The sequence below is a fragment of the Garra rufa genome, chromosome 3, assembly GCF_049309525.1.
Source record: "Garra rufa chromosome 3, GarRuf1.0, whole genome shotgun sequence".
NCBI classification, from domain to species: domain Eukaryota; kingdom Metazoa; phylum Chordata; class Actinopteri; order Cypriniformes; family Cyprinidae; genus Garra; species Garra rufa.
The window spans coordinates 48,456,233-48,477,669 of record NC_133363.1 but is presented as its reverse complement, the minus strand read 5'-3'; the positions used below and the strand labels follow the sequence as shown (position 1 = coordinate 48,477,669).

The 21,437-nt window shown below is 36.6% G+C and overlaps 2 protein-coding genes and 1 long non-coding RNA gene across 3 annotated transcripts; 1 reads left to right on the top strand and 2 right to left on the bottom strand.

Annotated features, from left to right (window-relative positions):
* Positions 1–2,011: 2,011 nt before the first annotated feature.
* On the bottom strand, positions 2,012–4,171 carry LOC141330901 (uncharacterized). Its single transcript, XR_012355205.1, has 3 exons — positions 3,892–4,171; positions 3,690–3,775; positions 2,012–2,731 (listed from the first exon to the last, which is right to left on the bottom strand). It is a non-coding gene; the product is annotated as an uncharacterized lncRNA (long non-coding RNA).
* A 1,895-nt stretch (positions 4,172–6,066) lies between these two features.
* LOC141332129 (ras-related protein Rab-38) lies at positions 6,067–13,250 on the bottom strand. Its single transcript, XM_073837225.1, has 3 exons — positions 12,754–13,250; positions 8,102–8,382; positions 6,067–7,996 (listed from the first exon to the last, which is right to left on the bottom strand). Exons 1-3 carry the CDS (start codon positions 12,944–12,946, stop codon positions 7,796–7,798), a joined length of 675 nt encoding a protein of 224 aa, XP_073693326.1. The 5' UTR covers positions 12,947–13,250; the 3' UTR covers positions 6,067–7,795.
* Positions 13,251–14,719: 1,469 nt separating this feature from the next.
* Positions 14,720–21,398, top strand: rab39bb (RAB39B, member RAS oncogene family b). Its single transcript, XM_073836298.1, has 3 exons — positions 14,720–15,102; positions 15,776–16,002; positions 19,483–21,398. Exons 2-3 carry the CDS (start codon positions 15,788–15,790, stop codon positions 19,907–19,909), a joined length of 642 nt encoding a protein of 213 aa, XP_073692399.1. The 5' UTR covers positions 14,720–15,102; positions 15,776–15,787; the 3' UTR covers positions 19,910–21,398.
* Positions 21,399–21,437: the final 39 nt, after the last annotated feature.

The window sequence follows — 21,437 nt, the reverse complement described above, 5'->3', positions numbered from 1 at the left end:
GTCTAAAGCTGCCTGGAACTACATTCGTCGTGCGTTTCCCTGAATATAATGCACACCTCTAGAACGTTAGTCAGCCAATCAGATTCAAGCATTCAACGGCCCTGTAGTATAATAGGATATATTTTATACATGTAAAGTAATGCGTGTTTAGTAAAATATAATTTAATTTAGTACGAGTTTAACATTTTGTGCAAGGATCAAAATCAACCAATCAGAGCTACTCGTGGTCCAACAGTGTTTGTATAGGCAAAATATATTCAAAATTATTCCTTTTTCGAAATTAATAATAATAATAAGTATATAATAATAACTTAGCCCAAGTATTAAAAAATAATACATTATATTAGTATTATAGAATTTATATATTGCAAGGAACAAAAATTATGATGTTTGCATTTTGCATTCTGATCTTTTGAAGTATAAATATGTATGGAATGTCTCATAGAAAAGCTTTTGACTGAGTCACTCAACCTTGTTTTATGTGACTATACACCTGCGTCTCTCTGAACACATCCAACAGTTTCAGATGTGCAACAAATCTTTCAGATCTCGTTGCCCTTGTCTGTTCACATGTGAATGACTGACTGACTTTGTTGTGCTTTTCACAGTATTATGACACCCATCAAATGAAGCAAAATGAAGAACAGAAACAGTGTCCACCAGCATGAGTCATTTTCTTAGTTTAGTGCCCACTTAAGAGCTGTGAGAAGATGTAATTTGATTTAAAATGACCACACATAGCATTTGAAAAAATGACATGATTAAAAGACACTATAAAAACACTGTGATACAACAGATAACACAATTGCAAGATTTATTCATATAACAAGACGCAACACATTTGGCTTGAACGTTTTTATTTCTACATTAGATTTATACATTATTAAAATGTTAAAACATATCTCATAAGAATGAATTTAAAAAATGATGACCTGTGACCTTCTCTAAAGAATTAAAACCCAGTGTGTCAAAGATGAGGTAAGCAAAAGGGAACGTTTCTGAGGGGAAACAACATTTAAACACACCTCCCTGTATGAGGAAGTGGTTTTAAAGAGAAAAACCACAATGGTGTCAAGCCTTGACTTCATTTGGGAGGAGCATGAGAACATGTCTCATTCTATAAATGTTTTATGTGCAAATATAGCTCATTCAAACTTGTGTCACATCTTAAAACAGATGACACTATAACTAGATGTCAGAGTGAGCTCTGAACAACAAAACATTTGTGGTTTTTACATCACTAACAAAACTACTATTTGAACAAAGTCAGCCTACTATACATTTATTAAGAACCTGTTCATATAGTGGCATTCACATGCACAGACAATTCTTTTGCAATGATCCACTCCAGCAGATATTATGAATACTTGCAGTTGGGCGATCTGAACAGCTGATGTGACAGCCCCATCTAGAGGAAAACAGATGCAACTATTTCCATGGCAACTAGATCCAGCAGTAGCCCTTGGCAACCGTTTCTGCAACTGCCTGATCACTTCCTCAGGGAGCATCCTACTTAATTAAACAAGAGATGTTGACATGAAAATAACACAATATGGTCCGAATTCTGCTTGTAAATGTTATAGAAAGTTGCACTGGATTTTTATTCTTAAAAAACAATTCTGGATCATGGTATTGATCATTAAAAAAAAAAAATGTGTGGACCAAGAAAATTAAAAAAGAAAATTGCTTCATAATTGTTTGACCTTGTTTTTACAAAAGCACGTTATACATTGATTTAAAGTATAGTGTGTGTACTACTGCAGATCGAATCATACAAATGTAAGCGACATTTGTGAGTGATTTCTCTTGACTGACAGAGCATTCAAAGCCTGCTAAAATGGTTTATTCCTCCCTCTCATTCGTTCAACATTTGCGTCATCCATATAGTCAAATGCCTGACTCCGTATATGCTAAATGAATGCTTTCACTGCCAACATACAGTCAGGCTTTAGAGCTGTGAATATCAGATTTACAAGCAGTCATTTAGCAGATGCTTTTATCTCAAGTGGCTATGAGCAACAAGCAATTTATTGTACAAATTCTATTTTACAATTTTAATATGCTGATGCCCTTAAGATGAGCCTCCTGTTACACAAATTAAAAAAAAGAACATAGGAACATAATAATATTGCATTTAGGGGTTTTCCTCAAACATTGTGTAGTGCTTAAATACAAAAGAGGGAGGAAATATGACAGATACAGGACCGAAACGAAAAACACAAAAGTAAATGAGGAAAAACTGCCAATTTTCAACTATTCCTTTTATTCTCAAAATAAAACAGTGACATTTCATTCAGTGATTTCCCAGAGAGCTATAAATGAAATGTTGATGTTCTAGTTTAAAAATAAAGGAAGTAATTGAACGTTGTGCCGATTTTCCATCATTGCTTTCATATTACATAATCACAACAAACCTTGTAAACCTCTGGAAATTAACGTTACTGCTCAAGATGTCCAGCACACAAACTATTCTCACAGTCTTGAATACATACATTCTCTAAAAACAAAAGCTGCCATCACACCACTCCTGACATGCTCTCATCTTCAGGTCCAACAACTACAGGCTGGCAGCAGCCGGTGCAAATGTACCGCAGCACGCAGAGGTAAACACTACCAGACAGTCCCACGGTCAGAGCCAACAGGACCAGACTCAGATACGATGGCCCAGGTTGGTAAGCAAATTTGGTGAGCATGTCACTGTCCATTACTGCTGGTAGTTCAGAGTTCTGGGCTGTTAAATTGAGAAGAGAAAAGCTGTTAGTTTAATTTAGCAATTCATTTATTAGATAAAACACATCATCACAGTCTATTAGCTAAAATGTACCTGCTGCGTTGAAATCACGTTTACCTCTTTCTCAGTTTGTACACTCTATTTTATATTGCACATTGTATTATTCTGTATCCACCTTTTTCTTTCCATAAGAGCGGGCACGGCCATTTGTAAATTTTATGGGTCTGGCTTGGTCTCATCCACGTCCAGCTATTTTTAGTTGTACAAAACAGCTTGTTTTTTTGCTTGATATTGCAAGCAATTCTTACCAAGTTATTTTAATGTAGTGTCTTAATTATGAGCACACTGGTTTGTACAAACAGCTTTAATGTTTACTGCACATTGTTATTCTTCTCATTATTTCCCGATAGCAGGTAATAAACCAGAAGTCTCACCCACAGTCTTCCGCGTTGAAAAAAAAAAAGGTGGATAATAAACATTGTGTTGTTTAGTATCTGCCTTTTTTTTTTTTTTTTAAATACAACTACAAAAATGTCAACCAGCCACAGTAAAGTATCTAATTAATATATTTTAAAAGGCTAGGCCATCCTCTTTTGTACACTGTATTATAGGCTATAACATGCATGTAACATATTAGATACTGTGTAGTACAGTACAGTTTTATTAGAAACTGTTTGGTCTTTCATGCTATTTTGTGCCTTTTTAATTCTCATGTCCACCCTCATATCAGCTAAAATGCTTAAGATATTACCACTTCTCTTATAAATTAGATATAATAGATACACAGTTAATAAACAGTATAGTAATTTAAAAAACTGTTTCAAGATACCAATTATTAATTAACTGTTAAATCTTAATAAATAGAGAGCAAGACAGCTGTCTGTCTAATAAAAGGCAGTGATCAACACACCACATGAGCAATATTTTATAAGAAACAGGATCCAAAGCAGTATCCTACCTGAAATCATAGGAAAAATAAAAAGCAGAAGCAATTCTGTCCCCATCCACAGCATTATAGAGACTTTACCGCTGGGCTGTGTCATCCTTGAAAAAAACAGCAAAATATTTATTTAAATCTATTTAATTTCATTTTTACAAATTGCAATTTACTTTTCATGAATGCTTTTTGACATACCGTCCCTATTAAGTGTGCTACTTACCAAAATATCTGCTCAAACTTGATTTCAGGAAAACATCTCGCACCTCCTCTATTCGCGGTTATTTGGTCAAGACAGTCGTTAACCTTTCGATGAGCTTGAAAGCAGGTAATAGTTTGCTGTCCAACGCACTTTTACGGAATTCACTTTGATAATTCCGTAGCTACGACGCGCCGATATACTATCGCATCCTTCCGCTGGAGTGTCGAAGAAGCATCGCTGTCCTATTCACGTTTCCCCTACTACAACAGCGATCAATACTTATTCTCTAGGATGCTCTCAGACCTACAATTATTGCCCAAGGCTGGATATACAGCACTTCTATAGCCGAGAGATACGCTCCCTCTCTCTGTCATCAGTCAGTGCAGCTCACCCCCATATTGTTCCAAACGATAACATGTGCAATTACCTCTTTAAAAGCATAGAGCACATTCAGACTTCATTGGCACATAACGCTAGAATGAAATCACGCCTCAGTTGTTAATTGCATTGAATTTGTGTAAAGTTTCCTCTGTTTTCTGAGGATTTATCTGAAGTGACGTCTTTACTGAGCCATTGTACAAAATGGTCCATTTTAAAAATGTTTCATTTCTTAGATTTCAAATGTCACGCAAAGATGTCAGGAAGTGTTTACAAATTAGTAAACATTCTGATATAACCAGTTTTCATTCATCAGTTTGCTCTTCAAAATCATGGTAAGTCTTGGTAAGTCCAAAATTTTTATATGAATGCAAATTGTATAATATCCAAGGTATACATTTATAGTAATGGTGCAGTTAATTCTCATATTGTATATTCAGAAAGTTTTGGAATATTTTTCCTCTCCCTAAATTTGTCACTACTTAACACAGTAATATATATAGGCCTAGTTTAATAAGAAGGGTTATTTTGACCTATTAAGATCTGGTTTACATCTCGTAAATACATATAAATATTTTTCTATTTTATTTCAGTTTTTAAAGGTAAATCAATAACAATTACAATTTTAACAATATTAACAATATTTCAAGTGTGATTTATGAGATTTGTTGTATTTTGAAATCCAATCTTTCTTTGTAAAAGGCATAGTTGATCATACTGACTTCAAAGTTAAGAATTTATTAGTTTGAATATACAACGAACTAAACACTATTATAACATCTTAGTTGATAGCTCAAATTTAGTTTCTTTCACCCAAATAAAGGAATAAGTGTTCCCTTTTTCACTACCAAATCAATCATGACATGTTTAGGTCATACTTCTGAGCCCAGCTCAAAGATGCCCAGCTCATGGTTAGCTAACAAACCTCTGAACAGTTGTACACACATTAAAACTAAATTTTATGGAATAACACCTCAAAAAAACAATGATGTCACAACTAAAACCTGTTGACTGTTATAGTAGTGGCCATTTTAGGTACTACTTTTGAGCCTTAAAGTCCCCCTGAAATCAAAATTAAAGTTTTTTTGGCTTTAAGTATGAATATATTAGCCTTAAGATTATCTATAAGCTAGTGTGCTTCAAAACAACGACAAAATTCGCGTTTACAAGATAAGAGCATTCAAAACTTAGATATAAATGGAACGCTATTGGCTATTCAAAATAAGTGGGCGGGGCTTAGCGATATGTTTTTGTTTCAGTTAAAAGTACGTCACCACATAGAATAACGCTGCATGTTTCAAGGCACTCCAGTGGACCTTAATTATCTGCTCGGGCCAGAGCCGTTAAGCTCGGTAAAGCCGCATTTGTGAGCTTATGACAGCTACAGACTAATAAATTACCCCACAGATTCAATATGAAACTCTTGCTAAAACAAAATAGTAATCATAATCATGCTGAGGCTGTGTAGTTTGATACATTCCGATCGCACATATGAGCACATGATCTGCTCCATGTTATTGCGTCTCTGTGTAGGGGGCGGGACACTACGGACTCTAGAGAGCATTTGATTGGACAGAACGTTTGATGAGAAACTGAAGTGCACGGTGATGTCATCAAAATCGTTGATTCATATTGGCGGAAGTGACGAATTTTGTCATTGTTTTAAAGCACACTAGCTTATAGATAATCTTAAGGCTAATATATTCATACTAAAAACCAAAAAAACTTTAATTTTGATTTCAGGGGGACTTTAAATATACAGTATATACCCAATAGATAAGTATAAGTACCCAATAAATGCTGATTGTATATATATTAAGCTTACTGATATTTTAATATTATTGTGGGTTTCAATAGATGACAGATTTGAATTCTTAAATGCTCTTTAAATGTGTGTTGTTGTTGTTTTTTGTGGAACAGCAGTTTGCACCAATTCTTGAGAATGGCCCATAAACTACTTAAAGAAATGTACATAATGTTATTAAAAGGGAATTATGATGGTAACAGGATTTATGCATAATCATGGGAAATAATTTCAAGTATTTTTAATATTATGTCCATTAAAATAACAAAAATATTATTTTTTATGTAGTTATTATATCAAAAGTTGCATATTTGCTAATACAGCAAGGCCGGGGAACTTAAAATAAAAACAAAGGTTGGTTAAAGCTTTTCATTAGTCAATTGCACACACGTACATTCATGAGTGACACAAAAGGCTATTTCTTTTTGGTGGGAATATTTAACTGTCACATATAAATTGCCATAAAATTATTCATCATCATATCTGCTGAATAAAAAGAAGGCTTAAAGGTCACTGTTAGACATGCTTCATGTGGCAGACTCTTACATGGCAAAGAGGACAAAAGCAGTCCTACAAGCAGAGAGAAAAAAATGTTTATATGATTACTGTACTGTGAGATGTTAAATTGTAGCTAGAAGATACATGCAATTATAGAGATAGAGCAACACAGTCCAAAACGCTTCTTCAAATAATGTCAAAAAGTGAAGCCTATTAAGTAAGAGAGATGTGGGGATCCATAAATTATGGGCACCAGAGCATGGGCTGAAGAAAAACCTCTGCAAGTCAGACAAAACAGATATGGTAAACAGACAGTGAAAAATTACAGCTGTGAGCAGACAGTAAGCATATGGGTCATGACATAAAAAACACTCAAACATCCAGTGACACATTTAAACACTAGGCACGCACCTCCTCGGTGTCAGCCGAGACACTTCTGCACAATTACTTGTCTGATGTTAATGCTTTAATTTTTTTGCATTTGTACGTACGCACACACATTACACTTGACTGTGTGAATCCACTGCTGATTATTCACACTAATGGAATTCATTTTGTATGCTGGCTGACACATGACTACTTAATTCACTATCATTTCAAGATCTTACATCATCCTTGATCCTTGATATAAAACATACAGTATATACAAAATAAATATATATTTTACTTATCTGTATCAGCTATTATGTGTCTAATGAAAGCACTAAAGTTGGATCAGACAAGCTGAAATGCTCAGAATCTCATGTAAAATTCTAAATTTATCCCAAGTTGATAAGCAATAATGGACTGTGTTTTTAGAGCCTCAAGTATCAGTTGAGTGTACAAGCTTGCTGTAGACTGCGTTTAAAATAGCACACCCCTACGCAATCACAAATGAATGCACACATTTTTAGGATGCAGACTTTAAGTCAGAGGCTTTAACAGACAAAGTTGAGGCAAATGTGCACACGCTGCTCTTCTGCTGCAGTATAACCACAAGAGCCTTATTTAGTTGTGAGTCTATAACATTAAGTATTTATCAGAGAAAACTCTTTGTAAACGCTGCATGTTTTATTGATGACATTGTTGTTTTTGGCATGTGTAAATGTAAGTGCATATAAGTGTTAAGGCTTCATGGTCTTGTCTTACCCACAAAGGCTTACTTCAGCACAGTCTGAAGGCCCAACAAAGGGTGTGACCGTTTTCTCTTTTTCTCTCTATATTTTTCTTTCCCACTCTGTTCTGTGTTCTTTTCATCATCTCACTCTATAATTCACTGTGGGGTTTTCTGCCGGAATGGAATGTTGTGCAGACTGAACATCTAGAGTCACTGCGCTCTTTTAGGTTATAATCAAAAGCAGGGAGGATCAGTACACTGGGGTCTGATTCCACAGGAACATCCTCTGCATCAACAGCCATTATATTTTCTACAAGACACATGATGGCTGCGTCAATGTTTGTGTTGTCCTGTTAAAAATAAGAAGGAATAATATGAATAAATATGTCTTTTCAATCAGGCACCAAGGTACTAGCTAGGGTAATATTATAATATATATAGCCTAAAATCAGTACCTTCGCAGATGTCTCATACCACCCCACAAAACCCTGGTCCTTTGAGAAATTGTCGAGTTTGGGCAGTTTGGAACACAAACCATGTCTCTGTTGGTCAGACTTGTTGGCCAGCAGGACAGCTGGTAGGGGACGGCCATTGCCAAGGGCAACTTTAGAATCAAGATCTTTTTTCCATTTCAACACAGCTTGGAAGGTGGAGGCACGGGTCATGTCAAAAACCACCAGCGCGCCTACGGCCTCTCGGTAGTACACACGTGTCATGTTGCCATACCTCTCTTGTCCTGAGAATAAATAGGAAAAGTGTGTAAGCTAGTTTCTGTGTATGTTATTCAAAAGAATAGTTCACCCGAAAATAAAATTTGCTGGCGGTTTACTCATTCTCAGACCATCCAAAATGTAGATGATTGTTGCTTCTTCATCAGAACAGATATGGAGAAATTTAATCTGACTTTTTCCATGTTTTCCATGTAGTGCTATAATTGGGTCCCCGGTGCTTTTACCAACCCAGAAAATGTGAAAAAGGACAACCCAGTAACTTTGTTATAGTAAGCCTCTGCCAGCTTGTGAAAAACCGAGCCACTCAGATTTCACTTCATCCGTGACATAGTAAGGTGATCTTATTATAATATAACCTCCCCTTAATCTGCACGTTTTGACCCACGGCGCCACAATTTCGTTTTCGCAAACAACATTAGTGTACCAGTTCTAACGCCGTGGCATAAGTTTGAGCAAAGCATGCTAACTGTTCCGTCGTTGGCTGCACAGATGACCACACAACCCTATTTAGAGTCCCAGCCTCAGAGGAGACAAAAGAGCAGTGGATTTCTTGATTTTTTTTACTGTAGCCTATACCACACAGATCTAATACAAACATTTATTTCAATTTCTTTCCCAGTTATTTACCTTTTAACATAAACTTGTGTGTATATCTGACAATTTAAGTGCAATAAGACATGAAAGAGAAGATAAAGACAGTTTAGTACCGGGGGCATGGCCTAATGGTTAAAGAGTCGAACTTGTAACCCGAAGGTTGCAGGTTCGAGTTTCAGGTCCGGTAGGAATTGTAGGTGGGGGGAGTGAATGTACAGCGCTCTCTCCACCCTCAATACCACAACTGAAGTGAGTCCCTTGAAAATGGCACTAAACCCCCAACTGCTTCTCAGGCGATGCAGCAATAGCAATATGGCTGCCCTCTGTGTGTGTGTGTGTGTGTGTGTGTGTGTGTGTGTGTGTGTGTGTGTGTGTGGACTTGGATGAGTCAAATGCAGAAGTATGGGTCACCATACTTGGCTACACGTTTTTTCCTTTTAGTACACATGCCGTGTGACAGCTACTTTCTGTGCATGTGCTTCAGATGTGTGCGCTCAGAAAAGCCTTTATTAGAAGATTAAACTAATATGGCTCTAAAATGCATGATTTCAGTGCAATAGATAATCAAAACCAAACAGATGTTTTTTTGACAGAATATCTGACGAATGAGCTGTAAAGGCACAGGCTGATTCTGGAAAAGGGGGTGGCGCGCAGCTCATTTTCAGGAAAACAGTGTGTTTCTGCTTCCACTCAACATAGGCATTTTCAAAATTATATAATAAATGATCTGTGGGTCTTTTGAGCTGAAACTTTACAGATACATTCTGGGGACACCTGGGACTTATATTACATATTGTAAAAAGGGGCATAATAGGTCTTCTTTAAGCCGTTTTAACTATAACCACCACTTCTTGCAAAAATCTGAGTATTATCTATAATAATACTCCTTCCTCCTGTTGTCCTCTTAACATCCACATTCCACTGAAATTTTTGTTTAGATCTATTTTCGCTTGTAACAGTGTATACGTTGCTTGATCTGTGCATATTTTTCTCCTGATTTAGACAAGATCATTTTCACTGGAGAAAGCAAAATTATGGAGGCCTAAAACAACGTTTTGACATGAAAAATGTCTTAACAATAATGAACATGCAGTATTTTTTGCTTCACAAGACGTTAACTGATTAAGTAGAGTTGTGTGGATTACTTGTGTATTATTGTCATGTTTTTATCAGCTGTTTGAACTCACTTTTTTGAAGGCACCCATTCACTACAGAGGATCCACTGGTGAGCAAAATATGTTCCGATGAAGGGACAATCTTGAATGGCCTGAGGGTGAGTATATTTTCAGCAAATATTCATTTATTGGTGTACTATACCTTTAGGTAATTAAATTTTTTCCCCTTGTTGTACTGGACTTAAAATGCCATTTCACAATATTTTTCACAATGCTTTTCTTAGGCTAGCTGAACAAAGACTTTAACTTGAATGCACTACTCAGCCAATCAGAAATGTGCATGGATTCCTTGACTGCAAACGTAAAGATCTTCCTACATCACAAATGACATGTGCTTGACCACACTGGAAAAGCAAAACCTTTCCGAGCAGGTCCGAGCAGGTCCGAACCTGTCCGAGCAGACAGATGCATTTCCATTTGAACACGGTTCACAATCTGGCCTGTTCATAATTCGACACAGCTAACTATCTGTGCCCAATCATGCTGATGAGACCCCTATAGTGACGTGATGACGGTATAGTATTTTTCTACACACATTTTCGGCAGCAAGACACATTAAGCTAGCTAATTCATTCAATTTATATTGATCTATTACAACGTACATATATTATCCTGTAATTATTATAAATACAAACTGTAATAATTGCCAAACATGTTTATTATGTCTGCTTAACTGAATATATCTTGAGTAAAATTGAATCAAATCATACAATATTATGTTAATAAATGTTCTTTGTAGCTATTCTGGGAACTTTTAAATGAATATATATATGATGCAATGATTTTCCACAGTGCACCAGCTCTAGAGTTTACCTTCAGTATCGCATTGTTTCCAACTCTTGCATCATCAAGGTTACATATATTTTAATCCTGATTTCATTGCACCACATAGGAAAAGATTGCGAACATGACTGGATTGGCAAGACTTCACAACGAGTACTGTTCTTTTGTGGAAGGTCTTAAATGGACCCATCCTGTATTAATGCATTATCATGCTAAAAATGAAGGCGAACTGAGGCAAATTAGACTTTCACAGCTAATATTCAGGGTTCACAGTGGAGTACCTTGAAATTCAATTTGAATGAGGTCCTGTGTGAGGTCATAAAACTATACTGTGTTCAATTAGAGATGACTGTCATGCAATCCTCCAGATTCCCTGAGTTAAATTTAAGCTCAGTGGCACAAAAGTTATTCAAAATGTAGTTCAAAACATGCTTTCACAGTCATTAACTATGCTGAGAGAACCTTTTATTTTTATTTTTATTTTATTTTTATTTAAATTTAAATCTTATCAGTTTTTTTGAATTACTGTTTATCGTAAAGCTAAAAAATGTTTTAGAATTATGTAAACTATCTCCGAGTTTTCTAATCTGTCAGCCATGTTGAAGTAAGTGCACTGTGGGAATGTTTTTGCTTTGGAGCTGGTGTGTTTGTGTGTGTGTGTGTGTGTGTGTGTGTGTGTGTGTGTGTGTGTGTGTGTGTGTGTGTGTGTGTGTGTGTGTGTGTGTGTGTGTGTGTGTGTGTGTGTGTACCTTGTTTTTGTGACATATCAGGACACAAATTGGTGTAATAACATGGGTATGACATAGGTATTACAAGGAGAGGGTGACTTATGAGGACATTGCCCATGTCCCCACTTTTCAAAAGGCTTATAAATCATACAGAATACGTTTTTTGGAGAATGTAAAGATATGCACAATCTCCTGTGAGGGCTAGGTTTAGGTGTAGGGAAGGTGTAGGGTGATAGCAAATATCGTTTGTACAGTATAAAAACCATTACGTCTATGGAATGTCCCCACAATTCACAAAAACAAACATGTGTGTGTGTGTGTGTGTGTGTGTGTGTGTGTGTGTGTGTGTGTGTGTGTGCGCGTGAGAGTGAGAGGTAGTTTTTAGTGTTTTCCACCAGTAGGTGATGTGAGGATCCTCACATGAGACCAATTCAAGCACGAGACCAGTGAATATAAACACGAGACACACATTCCTGTCCATGTGCTTCAGTTTACTCTGAGTATAAACACAGAGAGGGATTCATACCACTGTGACGTCACATACACCAGCTGAGAGCAGGAAAATCTCAAACAAGGCATTGTATGGGCTATATGTAATGACATCACAAATTTTCATGGAAAGTGTTGAAAGCATTACTGCAGTAATATTATTCATCTTATTCTGTCTTTCTGTACAGTCAGTGTGTGTGGTTATTTTTTCTATAAGAATAAGTATTCATAATGGTGCAGTTCCATTGTGGACAATCAATAAAACATCAGTGCTTGGAAATTGAAGGTTAGAAAGGAACTAAAATTGACTGACATCTTATTTTTTCCCTAAACAAATAAACAGACAGATAGGCAAATAGATAGATTATATAGCATGGCATGGATAATATAGGCTAATAATATAATTATATAATATAAGTAAACAAGAAAATAGAATAGGTTTATGGCATGTCATTTAGTTTGAAAGCTTCTCTCGACTGCCCATATGCTCATTTATTTACATAGGCCTATTGACATTTTTGATAAAGTAGTTATGTGATATAATTTACTGACAATCATTAACATTGCAGACAAAGACAAGGAACTAGACATAACTTAAGTAACTGACCTGCAATGTCCCACAACTGCAGTCGAATGACTGTCTGGTGATCCCAATTCAGGACTTTCAGAGCAAAATCAACACCGATAGTCGCTCGGTAATGTTGAGAAAAAATCTGATGCACATAACGCTTTATGATGGAAGTCTTCCCCACACCTAAATCTCCAATGACCAGGACTTTGAGTAACCGCTCCTGCTGCATTTCAGCGGTCTAAATACATGACAAATTTATGCAAAAGAAAGAAAGCTGTTTTAAGTCAAATTAAAGTCGGAGTTCTCGCTACATTAAAGTTTTCGTATATCGTAAAAATGAGAAACAAAATGAAAAATATGCACTGCGTTTCGTTGGAGTTGAGGACGCGCGTCTTACAGTCAAGTGCGTTTCAAAAAAGCATTTCTTCAAGAGGTGAGAAGTTTCACACTTCATTTGCCCTACTGTCGACAACTTTTCATCGCGCTTTGGATCCGCTGTCGAGCCTTTCGAGACAAATATCCCGTATGTCTGATCTGTTTTAGAAGCCCATCACAGTGTGCCTAACTGAACTTGAGGACTAGGAGGAGATTTGGGTTCTGCGTTTATTATTGAGAACCACCTATAAACTACATCTCCCGTCATACTGGTTATCTGTTTTGTCTGCTCGTAAAACTTGAAATAGATGGCGCACAGAAAGACAACTAAAGGAGGATAGCAGACTTCTGCCTACTATTGTGTTTAACCGTTCTAAATGTAAATTTATCAAACAATAGCCTATTTAAAACCATTTCACTGAAGCATTGAATACCATATTCCTTTAGATGAATTTAGAAGTGGGATACATCAACAGGAAAAGTGGGACAAACAAGGATGTCAAACATTCAAATAGGCAAATTGAAAACCCATATCATAGACCTACACTACCAGTTAAAAGATTTTGAACAGGTAAGATTTTTTAATGTTTTTAAGAAGTCACTTCTGCTCATTAAGCCTGCATTTATTGGATCCAAAGTACGGCAAAAACAGTATAATGTTTAAATATCTTTACTATTTAACTGCTTTCTATTTAAAATGTAGGCATAATTTATTCCTGTGATTTTAAAGCTGAATTTTTAGCATCATTACTCCAGTCATATGATCCTTCAAAAATCATTCTAATATTCTGTTTTGCTGCTCAAAAACATTTTATTATTATTATTATTATGTTGAAAACAGCTGTGTAGAATTTATTTTTCAGTTTCTTTGATGAAAGTTCAGAAGAACAGCATTTATCTGAAATAGGAATCTTTTGTAACATTATAAATGTTGTTTTCATCACTTTTGATCAATTTAAAGCATCCTCGCTAAATAAAAGTAATAATTTCTATAATTTCCTAAGTTTCCCAAAAATTATACTTACTCCAAGCATTTGAATGGTATAGTGTGTACTGTTACAAAAGCTTTTTATTTCAGATAAATGCTGATCTTTGGATCTTTCTATGGATCAAGGAATCTTGAAAAAAATTATTCAACAGTTTTAAATATTCATAATAATAATAATAAATGTTTCTTGAACAGCAAATCAGCATATTAGAATGAATTCCGAAGGATCATGTGTCACTAAATACTGAAGAATACTAATGATGCTGAAAATTAGGATTTGATCACAGGAATAAATTATATTTTAAAATATATTCAAATAGAAAGCAGTTATTTTAAATAATAAAAAATATTTCACTAATATTACTGCATTTGCTGTATTTTGGATCAAATAAATGCAGGCTTGGTGAGCAGAAGAGAAAAAAAAACTAAAAAATCTTGCCTATTCGAAACCCTTTAGTGTATTTAAACATCTATTTAAAAGTAGGCCTATGTTCCCCGAGATCAGCATAAAGTTATGTATGAAACGACATGAATCAAAGGAAGGAAGCATATGAAATATTGACGGTGTATGGGGGCGTCTATGGCTGATGCTATTAGGAGGATTGTGGTACTGGTGCTGATGCGGGATGAGTCAGGCTATATGATGCTTCTGCTGTCGCTTCCATTTCATCAGCACAAAACATCCAAACATTTCTCCATCTTCCAAGCGTGGATCAAAACATGACAGGCGTAAATCATCTTTGACTTTTGCGCGACTTTGATCCAGGCAGGGATCATTTCAACAACACGCCGACTCATCTTTAGCAACATCCAAGCTAAATAGACCGCCTACACGGCGCAGTTTGGTCTGCACCTGTTTGTTTTTTCTTTCCGTAGAGACGAATGTTTTGTTTATTATTCGGTATGTTATGTAAATAGTTTATGTTCGTCATTTCATCCAGCGGTTTCAAAAGAGGCTTCAATCCTTTAAAGATGATGGAATCTGCCGTTTGGTAGCTTTGAACCGACCAAACAAAAACAACGTAAGTAAAGAGCCCTGAATAAGAAACCCTCTGCACAGATGCTTCTACACAAAGACAACGGTTGTTAAACGGTTGTCTGTTCCGTAGATATAGAACAGAAAGTAGTCTAATCGTTACTATGACAAGGCTAACGATAGCCAGCTAGTGTAGTCTAGCTATCAAGCGAGCCTCAGTGAAATCTCAGTAATGGAACAGGCACAGCATAGTGTCTTTAGGTCATGTTAACTGTTAAGAGTTGTCCGTTATATAAACATATAAACATATATTGCATTAAAACAAATTATGTGTATATTATTCCATTGCTGTAAAAGACCATTAAGTTAATCCTAAAATAGAAAGGCAATTATTTAGAACTGGCTATATATTTTACAAAATGATTACTCTTAAGTGATAGATAAAGAATCCTTAACATAACTGATGCAGACCTTAAAATCTAATTCTGAAAGGATTTTCCCACAGAAAGCCAGTGCAGAGATAAGTACAACACATCTTCAGAAGTTGTCACAAAAGATTTAAAGCAAAAATAAATTATTTTAGTAAACTGGTAAATCAGTCTGACATAATGTGGGTGAATAAAATAAAGAATGTGTTTCTTTCTTTTCTGTTCTGTCCTTGGAAATCATGAACGTGTTTTGACAGCATTTAATTCACTTCTTTTTTTCTGTTTTGACAGAGCTGAATAAACATGGAGGCAATTTGGCTTTACCAATTTCGACTGATTGTTATTGGAGACTCCACTGTTGGAAAATCATGTTTAATTAGACGATTTACAGAAGGCCGCTTCGCACAGGTGTCGGATCCCACAGTCGGGGTGGATTTTTTCTCTCGCCTGGTAGAGATTGAACCTGGGAAACGCATTAAACTGCAGATTTGGGACACTGCAGGCCAGGAACGTTTCAGGTATTTAAAATCTTTATCTTGGATTATGTTACATTAGATGTTTCTCATAATTCTGCATCACTGTCCAATAAGTGTATCGATTGTTCATAGGGTGGCTAATTACATTTCAAATAGAGTTGTTTAACTTAAAAAATTAAAATCCTATAGACCCTTGTTTCCATATATCACTTTTTATTAACTCAGAAAGATTTTTATGTTGATTGGCACATTATTTTATATCTTTAACTATTGTACAATGTCAAATATTTGCTTACATGTCACAAGAGCCCTCCACCTTACAAAGGTAAATCACCAAGCTTAACTGATCAGGAGTCCTTATCCATCCACATGATTGGTGTTTCCATTGTATCCGTGCTGATGTATTTCTCCTAGCCTTGATTCACACGTCACTCATTCTTTTTTATTTTTTTATTCACCTTAGGTGATTCAGAGATACTGTCTATATTTATTTACTAATGAATGCAGCTCAAGGTCTCTTTACCAGCAGAAGTTCTTTTGCAGAACTTCTACAGGAAATATAAGTATTGGTGAATCACTGCCTTCTACAATGTCACAAATGTCTGACTTAAAGTGATGTCAGTAACTCCAGAGGCCCCTCGGCATCCTTCACAGCTCAGTGCGTTTCCCAGCGGTACTCCTACACAAGCTCAGACCTTTTTTACAGTCTCACTCTGATGCCTTTTTACACATTTTTTTCATCTACCTTGTTGTCATCTCCACCTTCTGTTGCAGGTTTACATTTCCTGTTCTCTCTGTTCCTGTCATTTCTAGTTTTACAGGACAGATTCTGTTGTATATCCAGACTCCATTTCTTATAAACACATCTTTTGATCACTTTATTAGTTTCTAAAGACTACACAGTACTATATCGATCTATCTATTCAAATCTTTTAAACATTTTTTTCTTTTAGACAAGGCTTTATAGAGGCATACGTCTATTAACACAAAATTTGCCTTTTTAGTTAAAATTAGTTTATTTCAATTCAGTTCAAAGTCACAATGTAACACGAGTAGTGTTACATTGATCAGTAGTACAGATCTTTTCTGCTGTATAGACCAGTTTGGAGTAGATGTCACAGTTACATTGTGGTGGTAGAATAACACTGGTAACATGGGAGGGAAAAGGGGTAAAATCTTTTGAATAAGAGAAATGTATTGTTGTGCCTTTGGATGTCAGAATCGGAATGTAAAATACTGTCGTCAAAGACGCCATTTGAACCTAAATGTAGATATTTAAACGGACAGACTATTGGATGAAACCTGCTATGATTAGCCTAGTTGTAAAGCATAAATTTGATTTAAACAATAGGTCTACATACTATTCACATATTCAGTTCATAGGGGGCATATTGTATTAGCCCCACAGCACAAAATACTATTTAAACCTATAATATCTCACATTCTGGACTATTTTTTTTCCAAAATGCAAGTTTATATCTCCTAGTTCTGACTCTTAACTCAATATAACTCAACAATAGTGAGTTTGTAAATTCTGAGGGGAAAAAGCCAGAAGTGTGGGATGTAAACTCATGATTTGTAGCTGAGGGGAAAAGAGAGAATGACGAGTTGATTTTTCTTATCAGAACTGTGAGTCATAATCTTGGAATTGCAAGAATAAAGCCAGAATTTTGAAATATAAACTCAAATTTACCTTTTTTGATTATTTTATTCAATGGCTACCATAGTCTGCTACTTGAAAACAGTCATTTTCTTACATTGAGGCAGATCTGAATGCAAACTTGTAGTCGATTCAAAGAAAGCTGTGAGATTAATGCTGACAAAATCATGGACATACACTTCTGACTAATGGTTGGAAAACTTTTAGAACTATTAATAACACACTCATTTTTTAACTGGGCAAATAAACCAATTGTAAACGACCAGTAACAGAAGCCAGAGATGCTGAAGACATACGCAGAGGAGAAAATCCTGTCACAGGCAGAGCAAACTCACTTTACCATGCGTGAAATACTGGAAGAAAATCCGTCTGGGACTGGGAGTAAGGGTTTATATGAATGTATTTCCGAGGGGAAACTGTCTTCAAAAAACTCAGATTAGGGCTGCACGATATTGGAAAAAAATTACATTGCGATATGTTTTTTCCAAACGATTTATATTGCGATATTGAGAGCCATCAATCCAGGCTAAAGTCAATAATTACATATTAATAATTTCACTAATAAGCAAGCGTCATTACAAGTGACAAAAAACTTAATATTTTATTCCAAAATTTGAATATTTCTGTAAACACAAAAGCAGAACATATTTTTAAATAAAACAGCAGCTTTACACCAACCTGATTGGTTTACAACAATATAACTTAAAATAAATATATTTTTTATAAAACAACTTATAGGCACTTTGGTTCACAATCTTTTGTTTTTAAGTCAAGTTTTCTTAGAAAAAGTGCCAAAGTAAAACAGTGTTGGTCATCATCATAATCATGGCTAAACAAAATGAAATAAAACTTCTAAACTGAGTATTCATGCTTATGTATGCTTTGCTTACTCAAGGTTTTTAGCTAAGAACACAAGTCTATCAACCTTTGCAGGCTTGAGACAGGTTCGTTGGCAAGTGACGATGTTGCCACTGCCACTAGTACTGAAAAGTCTCTCTGACGGCGAGCTTGTCGCAAGAATACACAGATATTTGCGGCCAAGTCTGGCGAGATGAGGAAAGCAGCGGCGGATCCTCTTCGTCGCGCATTTTTAGCAGTGAATGTTGGCTGTGAGCGGTGAGCGGCGGCATAGCGAACCAATCACTGTGCAGGCACGCGGAACGCGCATGTCACCCCAGCAACAAGCCATACAACAAACTCGTGTTTACTGTGCGCCTGTGCGCTACCCTGGTGCTACCGTTCTCTTAATACACCATGGGCTTCTACCCTTCACATCGTATGTTCCGGCGATGTGACTATCGCTCACGCGCACATCGCGATGTCAATGTCAAAACAGAATATCGTTCAGCCCTAACTCAGATAGTATTTTTGTTTCATCTTACCTCCATATAATCCATATTATAGTACCGTTTGATTGTTTACAGCAGTAACCAAGGAAACACTGTATTGCTGCTGTTCCATAAGCGCCACCTGTTTTGAAAGAGTGAATTTGCATTCTCATTCATCACGTCTGCTGGTTTTTTTTTTCGTGTAGATGTCTTATGTAGCATAATTTCACAAAGCTAAAGTTTTTGCTTTAAATTTTGAAATAATACAGTCTGAATTACATCAGAAACTGTTCATGCTACATGTAGCATCTTTGTTTGGTTTCATGCATTCTGATTCATCATCTGTCAGCGTGTTGTCTGTTTCCTCTTTGCACCGCAATGTATTTTTCACTGCGTGAGAACATGATGTATAGTGTGAGAGCGGCATTGTTTGTCAGACATAGCAGCAGTAACTAAGGAGGGCGGGTTTTTGCGAAGGGTCAATTCTGCATCCTGTATACTACCTCAACTAAAATTCTGTTATGCCTTTTTCAGGTCTATTACCAGAGCATACTACCGCAACTCGGTGGGAGGCCTGCTGCTCTTTGACATCACTAATCGTCGCTCCTTCCAGAACGTTCACGAGTGGCTAGAAGAGGCACGCAGCCACGTGCAACCCCACAGCATTGTCTTCCTGCTGGTCGGCCACAAATGTGATCTGGAACCACAACGCCAGGTGAGCCGGCAAGAGGCCGAGAAGCTAGCGGCTGCGTATGGCATGCGCTACGTGGAGACTTCAGCACGTGATGCCATAAATGTGGAGAGGGCTTTTACAGAGCTAACACGGGATATATTCGAGCTGGTGAAGAGCGGGGAGATTACCATCCAAGAAGGTTGGGAGGGAGTGAAGAGCGGGTTTGTACCGAACGTGGTGCATTCGTCAGAAGAAGTGACAAAGGGTGATCGTCGGTGTTTCTGTTGAGTCGGTAATCGCCACCCAGGTACCTATCAAACACTTGGGCCCTGGTGGACAAAAGAAACGCTTCCTCCAATCACAGGGTCGGTCTTCAACTCCCTGATTATGACATCATCACCCCTTTCCTGCCTGCTGAATGCCTAAACCGAGTCCAACCATACCGCTTCACTTTTCTATACTACTTCGCTCGTTTCCCTAATCGCACAATCTTGTATATAGCCAAATTGAACTGCTGAGAATGGAAGGTTAGTAAAAAGAAACCTATTACAGAACTCCTGCTGAAAGGCCAGCGTGCACTTTAACTATATCTGCACATCTGTCATTCATTCTGTTGAGCCACAATAGATAGACTTCCCAAATGAAGATGTTCTGGCTTTGGACGTCTCCAATATCTGGGACCAAACTTGTTCCAGGAATCTTCTATTGGTTGTATCATAGGAGAAATAACTGACTAACACAAGTTTTACTTGCTGACTTCAATGAATGCTGGGATGAATTTCTGTTGACTCAAAGATGTCAGACTTGAAACATTTGATTGCTGAAGGTGTGATGTGTCTAATTATTTTAGTGAATGATCGCCAAGGGAAGGAGATATACCGCAATATGAGGAATTCCAAGACTGGAAAACACATGATCTGTAATGATTCCCATGTGGACAAAACTAGATTTTCAATTGTAATTGGTGTGAGATAAATATGTCACTCACATTATAGGATAATGGAGGTTCATTTTTATGATCTAATGCAAAAATCCTTAGGGACTACTGAAAGTACACCCATGAGCCCCAGATGGATTAAGAAAAGTGTGCATTATTTCACAAATATTAACATTTCACTTATCACACATTACCACAAGAGGCCTCTGGTGCTCACCAGAATTACAAAGAAACCTTAATCAGCTGTACTTGAGTACATCTTTTACACCTTTTATCCCAAAGAGTGTTTCTGATGTTACAGCTTGTGATTGTACTATCTAATGTGAAAAAAGCAACCTCTTCCTATAGGTTTTCTTACTGCCCAGTGAGGGTCATTGACCTTGTACACATTCACATAAGGCATCTGTATCTATAGAGCTTGCATCGCCATGTATTTAACCCTTATTTTATTCATCTATAACATCTTTACTTTTTGAAATGACTTGCTCTTCACTTTAACTCTCACCCCTGTGAAACAAACCCATAACCACTTTCTCAAATCTGATTGGAGAAGATGTGTCGATACTGTCCAGAACTGGCTGAGTAGTTACTTTGTCACATTATTGGATAACATGAAGCCATTTCAAAACATGGCTGAAACAGGGTCTCAGGGAAGAACCAGAGGATTTTGGATTGGGTGACCACTTGTTGGCTCTGTAAGCTTTTTGTGGCTGATGTGGATTTGCAAAAACTGGCTGTACAAACACTACTGACTCTGTTTCAGCGATTTTGAGACACCCTGTACCTCTTTATCAAGGGAACTTGAAATGTACTACAGATTAAAGTAACATGTTAAAAATGTTCTGGTTGTATGTTATAACTTGATTAATGTTCCACCCA

Coding starts and splice junctions, on each gene's coding strand:
- LOC141332129 (XM_073837225.1), bottom strand. CDS start 12,946: ATGCAGCAGGAGCGGTTACTCAAAGTCCTGGTCATTGGAGATTTAGGT. Junction 8,383..12,753: donor GCAGTTGTGGGACATTGCAG/GTCAGTTACTTA, acceptor ATTTATTCTCAG/GACAAGAGAGGTATGGCAAC. Junction 7,997..8,101: donor GGTATGAGACATCTGCGAAG/GTACTGATTTTA, acceptor TATTTTTAACAG/GACAACACAAACATTGACGC.
- rab39bb (XM_073836298.1), top strand. CDS start 15,788: ATGGAGGCAATTTGGCTTTACCAATTTCGACTGATTGTTATTGGAGAC. Junction 16,003..19,482: donor GCAGGCCAGGAACGTTTCAG/GTATTTAAAATC, acceptor TGCCTTTTTCAG/GTCTATTACCAGAGCATACT.